The sequence below is a fragment of the Macrobrachium nipponense genome, chromosome 16, assembly GCF_015104395.2.
Source record: "Macrobrachium nipponense isolate FS-2020 chromosome 16, ASM1510439v2, whole genome shotgun sequence".
Lineage (NCBI taxonomy): Eukaryota > Metazoa > Arthropoda > Malacostraca > Decapoda > Palaemonidae > Macrobrachium > Macrobrachium nipponense.
In genome coordinates, this window is record NC_087209.1 from 59,198,221 (window position 1) to 59,212,957 (window position 14,737).

General features: G+C 33.2%; 1 protein-coding gene across 4 annotated transcripts in view; it reads right to left on the minus strand.

Moving 5' to 3' along the window:
• Window positions 1–1,458: 1,458 nt before the first annotated feature.
• LOC135195753 (formin-like protein) overlaps window positions 1,459–14,737 on the minus strand; it is a 149,845-nt gene continuing 136,566 nt past the window's right edge. Inside the window, exons 12-22 of one of the 4 annotated variants that reach the window (XM_064222198.1) lie at window positions 13,795–14,096; window positions 13,312–13,528; window positions 12,991–13,118; window positions 12,647–12,811; window positions 12,374–12,458; window positions 12,002–12,196; window positions 11,524–11,687; window positions 11,071–11,199; window positions 10,310–10,447; window positions 9,027–9,041; window positions 1,459–4,397 (exon numbers count right to left, since the gene is read on the minus strand). In XM_064222198.1, coding sequence (XP_064078268.1) covers window positions 4,188–4,397; window positions 9,027–9,041; window positions 10,310–10,447; window positions 11,071–11,199; window positions 11,524–11,687; window positions 12,002–12,196; window positions 12,374–12,458; window positions 12,647–12,811; window positions 12,991–13,118; window positions 13,312–13,528; window positions 13,795–14,096 — 1,748 coding nt within the window. In that variant the 3' untranslated portion in view covers window positions 1,459–4,187. The other 3 variants (XM_064222200.1, XM_064222199.1, XM_064222201.1) reach the window with 3 other exon arrangements.

Here is a 14,737-nt window from a genome sequence, read left to right on the forward strand (position 1 = left end):
TTTGTATGTTCTTCTTTCAGAGCAATGTATAATCTTCAGCAACATCATACATAACACAGAGAATATTCTTCAAAGGCATTAGAAGCAATGTAATAGTATATCTTTTTTCAGGATATTAAAACACCAAGATCCATTAGCACATCAAAACAATGCAAGACCTTCCAAGGTACCAGAATTGTTTGTATGGTGCTTTTACGTTGCATGGAACCAGTGGGTTATTCAGCAACGGGACCGATGGCTTTACGTGACTTCCGAACCACGTTGAGAGTGAACTTCTATCACCAGAAATACACATCTCTCACTCCTCAATGGAATGGGCGAGAATCGAACCTGCGACCACCAAGGTGGAATGCTAATGCCATACCAACCACGCCGCTGAGGGGCTCTAAAGCAACAACGTACAATTGCTTTCTAGGGAACTAGAACGATGTGTGGTAAGAATTTTCATATCAGTATCTTCCCATCATTTAAAAGTACTATATGAAGTGTGCATTATGTGATGCACTGCAAGCAGTCATAAAGCTTTTATGTGGTGTGCCTGCAACCTTCTTTTTCTCTTCACTTCCTCGTTCATTCCATTCGGTCTCATCCTCTCAACCACATGAAGTTCAACAGTTTCTTGCTCGAACATTCATACCCCCGTTTTAGATACTCCTTGGAGAAGAAAATAATAAGACTGCTCTATTGTACAGGGTTTAGTATTTCTGTTGTTATGTAATCCAGCATGTGCTCCAAGAACAGGATCCCCTTGTGCACATTTCCAATTGTCTTACAGTTCACATTTTCTCCATCGCCATTGTCTTCAATGTTGTACAATACAATGGCCTCTGAAATTTCACCGCTCATGTCTTTCCTGTGCTTTCACTTAGACAAATCATCATTCATCTCTGGCCTCCTTACTCATATTTCCATCCAAGTAGGTCTTAGTCTTCCAACTTTTCTGGCACACATAAGAGCATGGTGGATACTGATCTGTTGTTTTCATTATCATCCATACAGGCAGGGGTTACATTAGGGGTTCTATTCCAACGCTGAGCTGTGACCTGGAACGTCACAAGGAAAACGTATATGATGAGAAATAAAGTGATGAAAGCCTTACCTTTAATCCTCTGGGTATACTGTACAGTATGTTATTTACATTGTGATGTTGTGTGCAACCAAAAACCTTCAAATTTTTACTTTATATTGTAGTCATACAGTTTTACCATTCCGAGCAGCATAAAACAATGACGTAATCTTGGAAGATCCACTGTAACCCGAAGCTGATTATTTTATGAATACATTTATAAAGCAATGTAAACTCAGAACAATGTAACCTGAGACTGATGTAACCCGGGGACTGCCTGTATATTATCATTACATGCATAACATGACCAAGAGGCTTAAGTAGTTGCAGAACCCAACTCTCATGGGCATGTTTAATGCTCTCAGATATCCAGGATTCAATAAGAAACAAAGTAAAAAATCTGTTTAATGTATTAAATTCAATATACAAAAAATATGCCAATCACCATTGTAATGGAAATTATAAGCCTTGTCAACTAATAGGTAACACATTTAAATAGGGCAATCGAGTAATTAGTCAAATTCACTATTCCATCTTAACAAAAATAATTTGCGACAAACATCAACAGTTACTCTCCTACAAGCCCTAACCTCATCATACTGGATAATTTTAGTTTGCAGGTCATATTTACAATGGAGTATTCCTCAATTTTTCAGGCACTAATTTACAAGAATATATACATTATATACAGATTCCTAATATTAAGGCCTCCAGAGAAACAATCAGTGAATAACTAAAAGAATTTTTCATATACAGTCTGAATAGAAAATTTAAATACTACAGGACAGAATGGACTGAAAAGAAATTCAGAAGAACTTTTTCTTACAGTACCACCCTGTAAATAGGAAAAACAAATATAAGCTAACTTTTCAAGACTAGACTATAACAAGGTAGAAAACTGCAAGAATCGAATTTCGCTACTGGAAACACCGAACGAAGAGAATGGAAAGCACAGTCATTACCATGCAGTTTAAAAAAAAAAAAAGGCTCAAATATTCTAATCACAATTCAGATGGAAACAGAAAAGAACTTTGTAAGGCACAGAGTGGCTGCACAAACAGGGCAGCAGAATGCAGTATAAAAACTAATATGATTGGAAAAAGACTAACGATATTGACTGACTTTGATGGTAATTACATTAAAACTAAATCACTACAAACTTGGCAGTGATAGCTATTCAATGAAGTATACTGCACGGTTTCCATCAATAATGCCCTTTCCTTATACTTTTTAGGAATGCAATTTCTGCTTTAACACTAATTTTGATATAAAAATGCTGCCACTGAAGTTTCCTTGCAAAGTACTATGTCAATCACAGCAATAAAATATGATCAATAAGCCTTCTATATGTATCACATTTTTTAAGAATAAGATCTGCTTTGAATGCTATGAAAACACATCAAATTCTATAATAATACACAATTTCAACCTTTGGCAACAATATGACAATACAAAATGTTCTGGATTAGTGTTCAAAATTTTAAATACACCAAGGTGTATGAAAAGCTTCCCCAACATAATATAAGGAATAGTTGGGATTGCCAAAACTACAACATTTAAACCAATTCTTCATAGAGTATCAAAATGGAATTTTCACAGAGAAGCAGTTTTATACGTATTTCTAACCAATAAACTATTGCAAAGGAAAAACAATTCTATCTTTTTTTTTTTACAGCCTATAATGCCTATAAATCTAATAACCCTATTTTCTTGACATGGCAAAACTGACTTTACATTATATACAGAATATTACATATACTCATAAAAGTGATATCTTGCAAATTCAGCATGAAAAGCAGTTACCCTCAAGCAAATAAATACAAGACAAGACACCACTGAATTTTCAATAGTCAGATCTATAAAATGGTTACCTTAGATTACATAGATATTCAATACAAAATATCTTCATGTATTCAATTCCACTACGAACCACAACGTAAGCTGTAGCTTTAGAGGAGTTCTCTATATTCCATCCTATTACAATGCAAAATTAACACAAACAATTGCTACACACTATACAGTGCCTTACTTGTATATGCATGAATAATCATGGTGAACTTGAAATTCACAAGCAACCCTCAAACATAATTTACTTTTCCTGTCAGCATAATATGTAGATAAGTTAACATTAAAAAATAAAATAAATCCTGTGCACAGAAATTCCAAGGAAAACTTCCCATGAAATAAACTTGAGGCAAAGTTCATTCCTAAACCAATGAAGAACAAAAGGCTGAAGTGGTAATTTTCCATACGAAAAGAAGCAAAATTATTAGGAATTACTGTTCTTAGTAGTGTGACTGTTATACAGAAGAACCATGAACATTACCATCATCGCCTGATACTGTAGCACGAGTTCTCTGACAAATACTGACAGAAATCAGTTTAAGAGTTGATTTTGGTGTTTTGCATCATCACAATCACAAAACAAAGGAAAAAAGACAGTCCAGATTTCTTTGGTGAAAGGTTATAAAAACCACTGCAAATAACTATCTGCTTAAATGCTGTGATTACTTACCTCACAGTAAACAATACATTATTTAAAATAAGGCTGAGATTAAAGCTTTTGTAGCCATAAATTAGTGATCAGAATCACACTACTGCAACCTCACAGTACTTTCCATCTCAGCTAGGATGAGTAGCAAACCATCACAAGACATGATTCCAAGCCAAATAAACAAAAGCACAACTAAAATTGCTTAGATATCTTTTCTATCTATATCCTTCGTCTAACAAACAAACCTACTAGAGTACATCACAAAAATGGTTCATTTTCCTATTACAAATATATACTACTTTAATAAACTTCTAGATATGTTTTGATATCTTCAATACATAAACTGGAATGCAAATTCTGTCCCATAACAGTAACTGCTTCAAAATTGTAAGTTTTTGTTCCTTTATGCCAAGGCAAACTATACTTGATTTCAAATAAATTAGAAACCAATAAGTATATGAACCTTAGAAAGTAGAAAACCTCTAGTGTTTATTTTTTCACTAACTTATCGGTTATTCTACATTTGAGTAGCATGCAAATGATGCTGCTATAAAAGTTTTCATGGTTTCACTAGTCAACATTTATATTTTCCATTTTTTTTTTTTTGTGCGGGACATGCAAAATCTCTTAGAATTCCATGTCATCAAGAGTGCGTGAGAGTCTAACATTTTCATTTCTTTTCCTTTGACTTCTTCTGACTGCATCCGCTCTGCGATAAGGCTCGTTCTTTAGACCGATGAGAATGTCTTCCAATGCACCATGGTAAACATCTTCTTGGGAAAGAAGGCGCTTATCTGCAACAACTCCTCGTGCTTTCATCTCACTCATTATGGCCTCCTAAAATGGGTAGCAAAATAAAATAATTCATTTAGACCAACTTCAAAAAAGTTCTAGTGCACATATTACCAAGCATTTAAAAAAAATTTTTGAACTAGAGGAAAACACAAACTATATTAAATGAAACAACTGAAATACTGAAGGCATACATATGAACAAAAACAAGGCCCAATCATAATTACTAAGGAAAACTTCAATATAATTTTCATTTGAACATGAATATTTTGCTTTTGCACAGAAATATGCAGATCTGGTTAAATATCAAGGCACATGGGAACAGCTTAAGGCTACCATATATTTATAGTTTTTATTTTTTGTTAAATAGTTTTGTGTGAAGATACGAATTAATTCATACTCTCACATGTCTAAAGTAGCACTTCATTTAGAATTTAGAATAAATCAATCTCGATTTTCATAATGGTGGCAGTTCAGGCATCCTAAGTAACCATAACTTTTAAAGTTCAAATTTTAAATAAGTACAGTGATATTTCTGAATATACTACTGACTACTTCAACCATTTTTAATTACAATACTCCTTATATAAAAGGTGAAAGTGTAATCCTAACTAACAAAAACTACAAAAAACATTTTGGATCAAAACTACAACTTAACTCTTGAGCAGAAAAAGTTTTACTTAAACAAAACAACCAACTGAGATATGAAAAAGCTAAAAGTTCCCAATTTCCACTAGATAACTGATCATACGCTAAAGTTAGTAACACTATCAAAATTTCATTTATAAACAGTATCAGTTTTATCATGAGTTACTGTACTGCATTCCTGAATACTGTACTTGGCACTGGATATATTTACTCAAAGCTGTCTCCCAACAAAAACGGCAAACCTGTTAGAATATAATGTTTGAGGGTATAGGTATTTCACGGAAGTATAGATCACTGCTGATAAATCAATTGTATATAGATATGATAAAATACCTGCTCTTCGGAATAAAAAAGAAGGTCTTTGGACAACAGGGGAGACTCAGAAGGCTGATAAATGAGGATGCAAAGTGCAGGAGAGTCATTAAGGAGGAGATAAAAAGGACCATTCAGAGAGATGCATGCTTTTTGGACAATAATGCAAAGATGGCACCAACGGGAATCTGAAGCCAAAAGAAGAACAGTTTTAAAGGGGTGAAGAAAATGGCATGGCATATTTCATTGACATATGAGGCATTTCAAGCCTCACACTGTGATCAAAAAGGATAGAAACTGTAACACATACCATAATCTTTTAAAGACAAGTTAAGTAAACATTACAGTCCTCCACATAGTATTATACAAGAGAAACTTGCAAACACATTCATAAGGTGCTAATATTGACAAATGTCTTGTACATAAAGGTGCGAGAATTTTTCATGCATGAGAAGAAATGTGGATCAGTTATATACTACAAAGAAAAAACTTAAAGTAAATATAAAACAAGGGGTTTACAAATTACAAACCTAAAGATACAGGTGACACAGAGCAAGATGAGACAAAGAAAGAATTGTTGTTAATAAGGTAATTGTTTTACGATTCACAAAAAGTAGATATGTAAAGTTATAAAGAAAACAGGAATATATATATATATATATATATATATATATATCTATATATATATATATATATATATATATATAGGAATGTATATTTTTCATTCAAGAAACAAGTTTATATCAATTCGGAAAAGCAATGCAAAATGTTTCATGTTATACCCTGATATCTCTCAGCAGTGATCTATAAAAAAAAAACCTACAAGAATGCCCAGTATAAAGAATTCCATATTTGCTATTGTAGTTTTACAAGAAAATGCTGAAATGTTGAAAATATATACATAACATCCTTCTTGTATTAAGTCACAAAACAAAAACTGAATTATAAACTTTTAAAATATTCTTTGCTTAATTATATGAAAGTATTCTGAATAATAAAAGGAACAATGTTCCTTTGGTTACAATTAACTATTGTTTGGTGACTGTCTTGAACCAGTTTTTCAAAGTAATTTTCATTAATGCTACTTAATAAACAGATCTATATAAAAACTTGTTTTATACAAAATTATATTATAAAAATACTTTTCCACTTTTCAATTACTAGCAATTGCTCTTAAAACTGGTTTTATAAGGCCAAACTGTAACTGGTGATTGATGCTAACTGCTTAAGTCACGTTTTTTTATGTTAAGAGATCGTTTTTCCCCTACAACATCCCAAAATTCTCTCACAATCATCAGGAAAACGGAAAATGTAAAATGGCATGAGTTCATTCAGAGAATATGTTTCTTCGATTAAATAATGAACCAATAATTACTAGCAAAACAGTAAAAGACACAAGAAGGATTCAATTTCAGATAATCTAGTACATCTCCATTTTAAATGCACGAAGTTTAATGACTGAAATTCTTTCCTGTGAAAACAACACCAGTGTATTTTCCTTGCCCTGTACAAAATAATCCCATAACAATGAACTGTTGGTACCAGTATTATGAGTGTAATCCATGCTAGCAACAGTAATGAATATTGTACCACAAGACTTCCAGCCATGCTCTTCCTCTGTAATAAATACTTTTCAACTCGACAGCTGTGCAATATGCTACCAGGAGTCTGTGTCCCTTTGTTGGCATAACTCAAGCTTTTCAAAAAGTCTTTTCCTTTATGGTAAAAATAAAGAAACTGACCACAAAGCTTGTGTTCTTGACTATCTGTAATTCCTTTCACCAAATGCAAAGCAAACTAAAATGACAGCTTTAATGAGTCAAAATCACTAAAAATGTTATTAGATACATCCCTAACAAATAAAGGATTTCAACTGTTGTTAAAGTAGTTTTCAATATCCTGAATTATTGTAATAAATCCATGTTAAAAATATTAAAATATTTCAACAAGAAAATCTTACAAACAGTGTAATGTGAGAAACAGACAGCATGCAATTACAAACCAAATAAGCCAGTCTATTACAATATCAAGTATCAAACCTTCCAAGTTTAAAGGTAACATCATTCTTATTAACTAAAATTGAAAGCATCAAAACAATAATGATAACTTTCATTTGGAAAACTTGGAAACCTGATATGTGATTTTTGACAACATACAAAATGCATTTGTGCTAACAGGATTCATCGAAAAGGTAGAGAATCTGACTTCATTCGCAAACAAGGTGCTTCACTAAAACTTAAAACTCGCCTCAAATAAACAATAACACAAAACTACATTCTTAAGTTGAGGAACTGAATGAAGACTGTCTACCTTTTTTTTGAAACTGTTAGTAAAAACATTAACTTCAGGGTCATCCCAACATCACAATACTGCATCGAATGTTCTTGGAAAATCCAGAGAAAGGTTACTTTTGACAAGTTTAAATTCTTAACCATCCTTGCACTTTGGATGCTTTCCAGAACTAAAGAAAACAGCAGTGACTAAAAACAAGGTTTTAATACATCTAAATTAACAAAGCATTTTGTGACATTATCAGCAATTTACTCAAGATATTTTATGAACCTTTTTTCTGAAATTTTCAGTTCCACTACTATGAAACGCTTCACAGAATTACCCCCAACCACGTCTATTCTCCCTCATAGACAACAACACTATTTATGAAGTGTGCTGATAACCATACTGTACTTTTGTTATTCTGTGTACTGTATAACACATACTGTAAGTACTATACCAATAAGATACAGAATGCATGACAGCAATCAAACTCCCTTGGCCCAAGTACTAAATTCTCCCATGGGCAAGATGTAAATCTTAATACGTACTGGATTAAAATTTACCATAGGATAGTTGTTTTAATACCTAATACCTATGTATACAAGTACAGTACTGTATGCATTCATAAACAATAATAAAGAAAAATATACATGAGTTAAGAATAAACGTTTTTACTTAATAGCAATTAAAAAGCATATTACCAAAGTCAAATTATGAATATACTTAACCCATGCAAATACTTCTTTACAGACACTGGAAAGTCTAAACCTTTAGAATTTAAGACAAAAACAAAATGATAAATAATTAACCCCATCTTCAGTTTGGTTAACTTGTATGGGTTGGTTTGAATACTTTTTCTATTGATAAAAAAATGTAGAATAACCCATTAAAAAAATCTCTTCCTTTCACATGTAACACTAATCTTTTCCTACTATAAAGGCATCACAAGACACCCACTGGATATAAAAAATTCCATATATATTACTTCAAAATCTATCTCAGTGCAGCATTACTGTCTTTATTCCTGTAAATACTGCAGTACCTTATCACTTCATTTCCCCTTACTTCCAACAAGCCAACCCATACAATTTCAGTTACACAAGAAAAGTGCCATCTCAAATTTATATACTGGCCTTACTTAAGAGCACCAAAAGATAGCTTTAGTTTATACGTTCTCCCTTACGTGAATTTAACATACTTTTCAATTATAACTTACGATTGACGGTGAAATACACCAAGAGGACTATAACGCAAACAGGTTGGTGCTTTTCCCTATAGAGTATTAGAAGCACTTCGTGAAAAACTGGACACTAAAATACATCAGAGAATTGTAAAGCTTCCTGACAATGTCACAAAACAGACAATCATGTTACATAAAACATACAAAGTTGAGTGTCAGTTCTATGTTCACACACAAGAATACTGAAATAAAATCATTACCTCTCCTCCATATGCCTGAAGAAAAAAATTGAAAACTTGTGAGAGCATTTATACCATATCAAAAAACACCCTTAAGTATATAATGCCAGTAAAATTGCATTTGGATGAACTGTACCACGGTACCATGAATGAAGAACAAAATCTACCTTGAAGCTACATGAATAGTATATCTCAAACTCTAAGTCAAAATGCAAGCGTGATATTAATCAGAGCAAGAATTAAATATTACTTTAATCACTCCATAAATATTGAAACTTCTGTGAAAGTAATTATGTGCATGTACCAAGATTCTGAACCTCCAACTCATAACTACTGCCGTGGCAAAGTAAGTTCATTTTGGCAATCCTGGATTAACTATATTTAAACAACAATGAAAAAAATTATACAGTACCCTGATAATTGATCCTGAGTGACACTTGAATATGCTTTTATTACCCGAGATCCCAAAAATGCTCTATTTCAACATAAAAAAAATCCTTACATTCGTACCCCTGCACCAGTTTTGCTTTTCTTTCTTTCATAAAAAGCTAACTGTTCAATGTAAATGCCATATTCTAAATACTTAAGAAACAAGAGAAGAAAATTGGCATGTTTACTTCTATTTCAAAATACATTCACCAAAGTATTTACATTCAAATCTCTTGCACAATGCAACTAATAAGGAAAAGCATTTCTAGTCTCACAACTACTTGTGCACTTGACCTTCAATATTTGCTAAAACCACTCTGTGTCCTTAGTACTAATGTGAAATCTAAGGGACTCAGGAAAAAATTTGATATCTTGATATAAGAGAGGTATTTCAACACCTAACAGACAATGTACCTACCAAATTTCGGAGCTAACTTTTGACACAGAACATTACAGCTTCACATCCTATACTTTCCCATCTGTATCACACACGCACACAGATTTATAAATCTTATATCATGAATGAAAATCTGCAGCAGACAACTCAAATGAACATGATTATCCAGTAAGTGTTTAGACTGCTCTACTTAATGCCCCGATAAAGCTTAAACAAGAACCTGCTAGAAATATAGCATGGCAAGGTACTTGCACCTTTTATTTTACATTAACCCAAACACCACTGTTACTGAACAGTCATTAAAACCATATGTATATAATTGCAAGTAACTAAAATGAGCTTTTTGAACAAAATTATCTTACATAACTGTTTCAGCCAAAAAACACTAGAAGACTAACAGAAAAACAGGTTTTTTCCTAACTTTCAACAATGGAGAGGCAAAACTGACAATGTACTGTAAGCTTACAAAATTACTAACCTGTTGCTTTCTGGCATTGATTTTGTTATTCCTTGCCACTTGTTGCTGTTCTTCCTGCTGCTGTTTCTGGTGATTTAAGGCTGCAGCTCGAGTTGCTGCCTCTAGCCTGCGGCGTTGTTCATTCTCCTGTTCAACCATCTGCAACAAATAAAACAAGCATAAAAAACTGAAGATTTTCTAATAAATTCTATACATCATTAATTCTACATGATTATACCCCATACAATAAGTAATAGTCTCAATTTTTTTATCATCATCTAATTTATGGTTTCCATTATTCTGGTCTTTTAATCCTTATCCTGATGATCTTTTAATCTTTATCCAGATCCAGATGGAAACTTGAACTAATCAATATTCTACCTATTGCTTATATGAACAAATAACTAACCAAGAGGGGAGAAAGGAGAAATTTAAACTTACCCCTATAAATAGTTGGATCTATGAGATCATTTACAAACGTAAAGTTATGTGCAACAATATATAGATACCAGATAATTAAAAAATGCTGACTTAAAATTACTAACTACTGCTATGGCTATACAACGATAGAATTTTATTTCCAAACAACTGTAAGCAGTATTTAAAATACTCTTCAACAGATAAATAACATCCAATATGGTAGAGCAGGTGGCTAAAAAACTGCACTAACAAAAGAGGAAGCCTAAATTTCAAAAAGTTGATTTTCATTACAAATTTCACTACATCAACTAAATGGTTACACAAAAGAAAGTGATGATAGTCAGAGTTGTGAAATACTGTACCTTAAAAGTTTTGGTGAATCTGACAAATATTGCAAAGAAAGTATTGGGCGCCATGGTACGAGAGCTTTCACCATAGTATTCCAACACTTCAGCAAATGCAGTTTGAGCAGTCTTCAATTCAACCTTCAGCTGCAGAAGAGCAGTACACATTAGTTATTTGAAATACAAGTTAAATGTCTTGTAAAGGTAAAGGAAGGAAATGTAAAATAAACAAAAGGCTCTTGTTAAACAAGAAATTAAATTCAAGATGATAAATGTGCTAGGATCAAATTATACATTTATAAAAAAAAATCTTGGTGTTCATAAAGATTTACTTCATTCTATTCTTTTACATCCATAAGCTACTAAAAGAATAAGGCTTTTCCAAGTCTAAAACAAAATGGTAGGAAAACCAAACTTAATGGTATAACTGAAGACGTGTGACATCTCTAAATTAATACATGATGGTCCTACCTTTTTGAGTTTATCATCTGAGTTTGTGAGGAAATCTTTCAAGACTGCCAAGGCAGCTTGGCCATCTTGACTTCTCATATCCCGACAACGCTCGTGTTCTTTCTTGGCCATCTCCATTCCTTTGTCCAACTCAGTTATGTCTGTCATGATGTTCTCTAGGGAAACTAAGACAAGGAAGCAGGTGTTAGTAGTTCTTCAGTCATGTCTCAGCAATATAACTGCATTAATATCACTTACTCTAAAATACTTGTGGCACTATGAGTTATACTTAAGTTATAAAATTAGAATCTGCAAAAGACTCCAAGTTGGCCTTGTCTTTGAACTACAAACTAAAAATCTATACCGAAAAACATGTTGCAAACATTCAATATACATTACATTTTAAAGTCTCCGAGTGAAAATGGGACTACAAATCTTAAACTATAATTATGATGACCTCTTAAATTAGGTCATAAAAATCATGTGGTGTATACTTTACCTTGCGCAGCTTTTTCAATAAACCTCAGCTCTGACTCAAAGTTACTCAACTCCTGGAACTTAGTTCGAATAGTATCTTGGATATAATGTAACAGACTAATCTTCTTATCAGCAGATTTTGTATCACATAACGTGTCTAAACTTGACAGTTTGAAACCATAAGCTGGCCCACGTTTGCTGCTATTCATGTAGTTACCTGAAGGATTGTAAAATAATATCGTACTATTACTTTTGATGAAAATCAAAATGTTCATTTTAATTCTGCAGTAACTGGTTACTGATTTGGATAAGAGATGAGCTTCCAAAAGACAAATCTACAAGAAGTACATATCATCAACAAATACAAAACACTAAATACCAAAAAAGCACTTACCGAAGGCTAATATAACTTCTAGTAGTCTTTTCAGCTTCTGACTGTTTTTAACAGATCTACTGGCAGTGATGATGGCATGGACTTGCTGTAAAATATTTCAAGAAACATAAAACCAGTTTCAAATTACAATAAAATTCTTCAATTATAATTAAATGAAAAACATCTGATGTAAAAAATCATGTAAAGCATTTTCTATATATGAAGAAAAGTACAGTAGTAATATCAAAAATAAATATTCTGCAACTGGTAAAAGAACAAGAACAAAAAACTTACAGGCGTAACTGTATGAACATTGTCAAAGAAGTTGGCAATATAACTCATAACTTGAAGTTTTGTTGATAGTCTGTCTATTTTACTAAGCTGCAACATATATTGATCTTCTTCAGTCAGCTGGTTTATAGGTTTCCGGTCCCTTTCATACTCTCGGTAAAGCTTGATCTGTTGTGAAGAAAAATTATGGCAGGTAAAGGAAATTGCTTTGAACACTAAATTAGGTTAAGCAATAATCTAATGCAGTAAAAAAAAATAGTTATTTTAAGGCCCATGGCTATTAGTATGGTAAAACTATCTTAATAAACAATGCAGTAATTGGAGATAAAACTTCTGACATACAGTACCTCTGCTTCGTTAGGAACCATTCGCTGTAACAGCTCGACACCATCAACATTCAGCGTTTTCAAATCCAATGAATTGACAGCTCTGTTAACAACTTCGAATGGCAGATCCATTTTTCTCCTTGATATGGCTGGAAAGGGAAACTCCAATTAATCACAACTGCATATAAAATGAAAGTAAAGTACTATACAGTGTATAAGAACAAATTGTCAAAAGTTTCAATTATCAAAGCTTCATCTATGATGAAATAGTACTGGTGAACAATGCAAAGTTTCTTGAGATTTACAATATCATTTATGCACCCCAGTTATAATGATTCTCACCAATATTTCTCAGTCTTGTGTGCTCCATGAGAGACGTCAACTCTGGCTTCTTGAATCTCTTACTACCAAAGCCATGTAGAGCATCAACTTCTGACACATCTCCATTAGGCATGCCTGGGCCACCCTGGCCAATTTTGAAGAACTCTTCAAAGTCGAGGAAGTCAATAATGTTGTAGAGTTTCTCGTCGTCCAGTTCATTAAATACTGTACCTCGCACCTAGGAGTAAATTTATTCCCTTAGATTTTCAACCATCTTAAACAGACAAAATAGTGTATTATCTATATTGGCTTTTCACCAAATCATCCACAATAAGAGCCCAATAGGCTAAGTAACATAGTCATATTTAGTTACCTAATTTCTACTACAGTATATTGTATATACCATCCACATGTAAAAAACCTTTCTTTGAAAAGGAAAATGATGATGATAAATAATTATCAACAGCTAAAACCAGCATAGTATAGTACAGACAAAATACTTACTTGATTGGGTTTAAGCGCAACCCAATTAAGTGTTGGCAGCTTGTATTTCGTATTGACTTTTTTCTTGATGGTCATAGAGTCAGGGGGTGTTGGTGCTTGTACCTGTATCAGCCCAGGGACAGGTGGTGGGGGCCTAGGACCACCAATTAATGAGAACGGTAACTTGGGTGGGGTCGGTGCACCTCCACAAGGAGGTGGAGGAGGTGGTGGGGCTGGAGTGGCTGCCATACCTGGTGGTGGCGGGGGTGGTGGAGGTGGAGCAACTCCACCACCACCACCTAAACTGATGTCAACTTTCTCACCTACAAATGATAAAAACAAATAAGTTTAATTCTACAACTGCAAACTTCACAAAAAGAAAATTTAATTGGAATATATTGAAATATAACATTAAGGCTGAAGGCCAAGTGCTGGGCCCTATGAGTTCATTCAGCACTGAAAGGGAAATTGAGAGTAAAGAGACCTTGCAGCTGCAAAACAATTCTTAGGAGAGAATTGAAAGTACGATGGAAGAATAAGAATATGAATGGAAGTACAGCAAAAGGAATGGAATGGGTTGCATCTAGGGGCTGATGGAAACCTGTAAAGAATCATACATATAATGCCTACAGTGCACTGTGAGGTACACCGATGGCATTATCTCCCTACAGGGACAATGAGAAAATGTGAAAATAATTTCTGCTTAATTTAGGTAAACTAAAGAATATTTGTACAGATTCTCCTGTGAAACAATTCTAACAAATACATGAAATTTTTTCATACAGATACTACTAAACACAGTAGTTAACAACTAGTGTCCAAAAAAAAATAAAGACTGATGATTTACAAAATGAGACAGGACTCAGGAAACTGCATAGATTAGAAGCTATAAACCTTAAGGAAAAAATGTTTGCAGCCTCACTGAAATACCTAAAGTATAAATGATTGATTAATAATTGAAAAT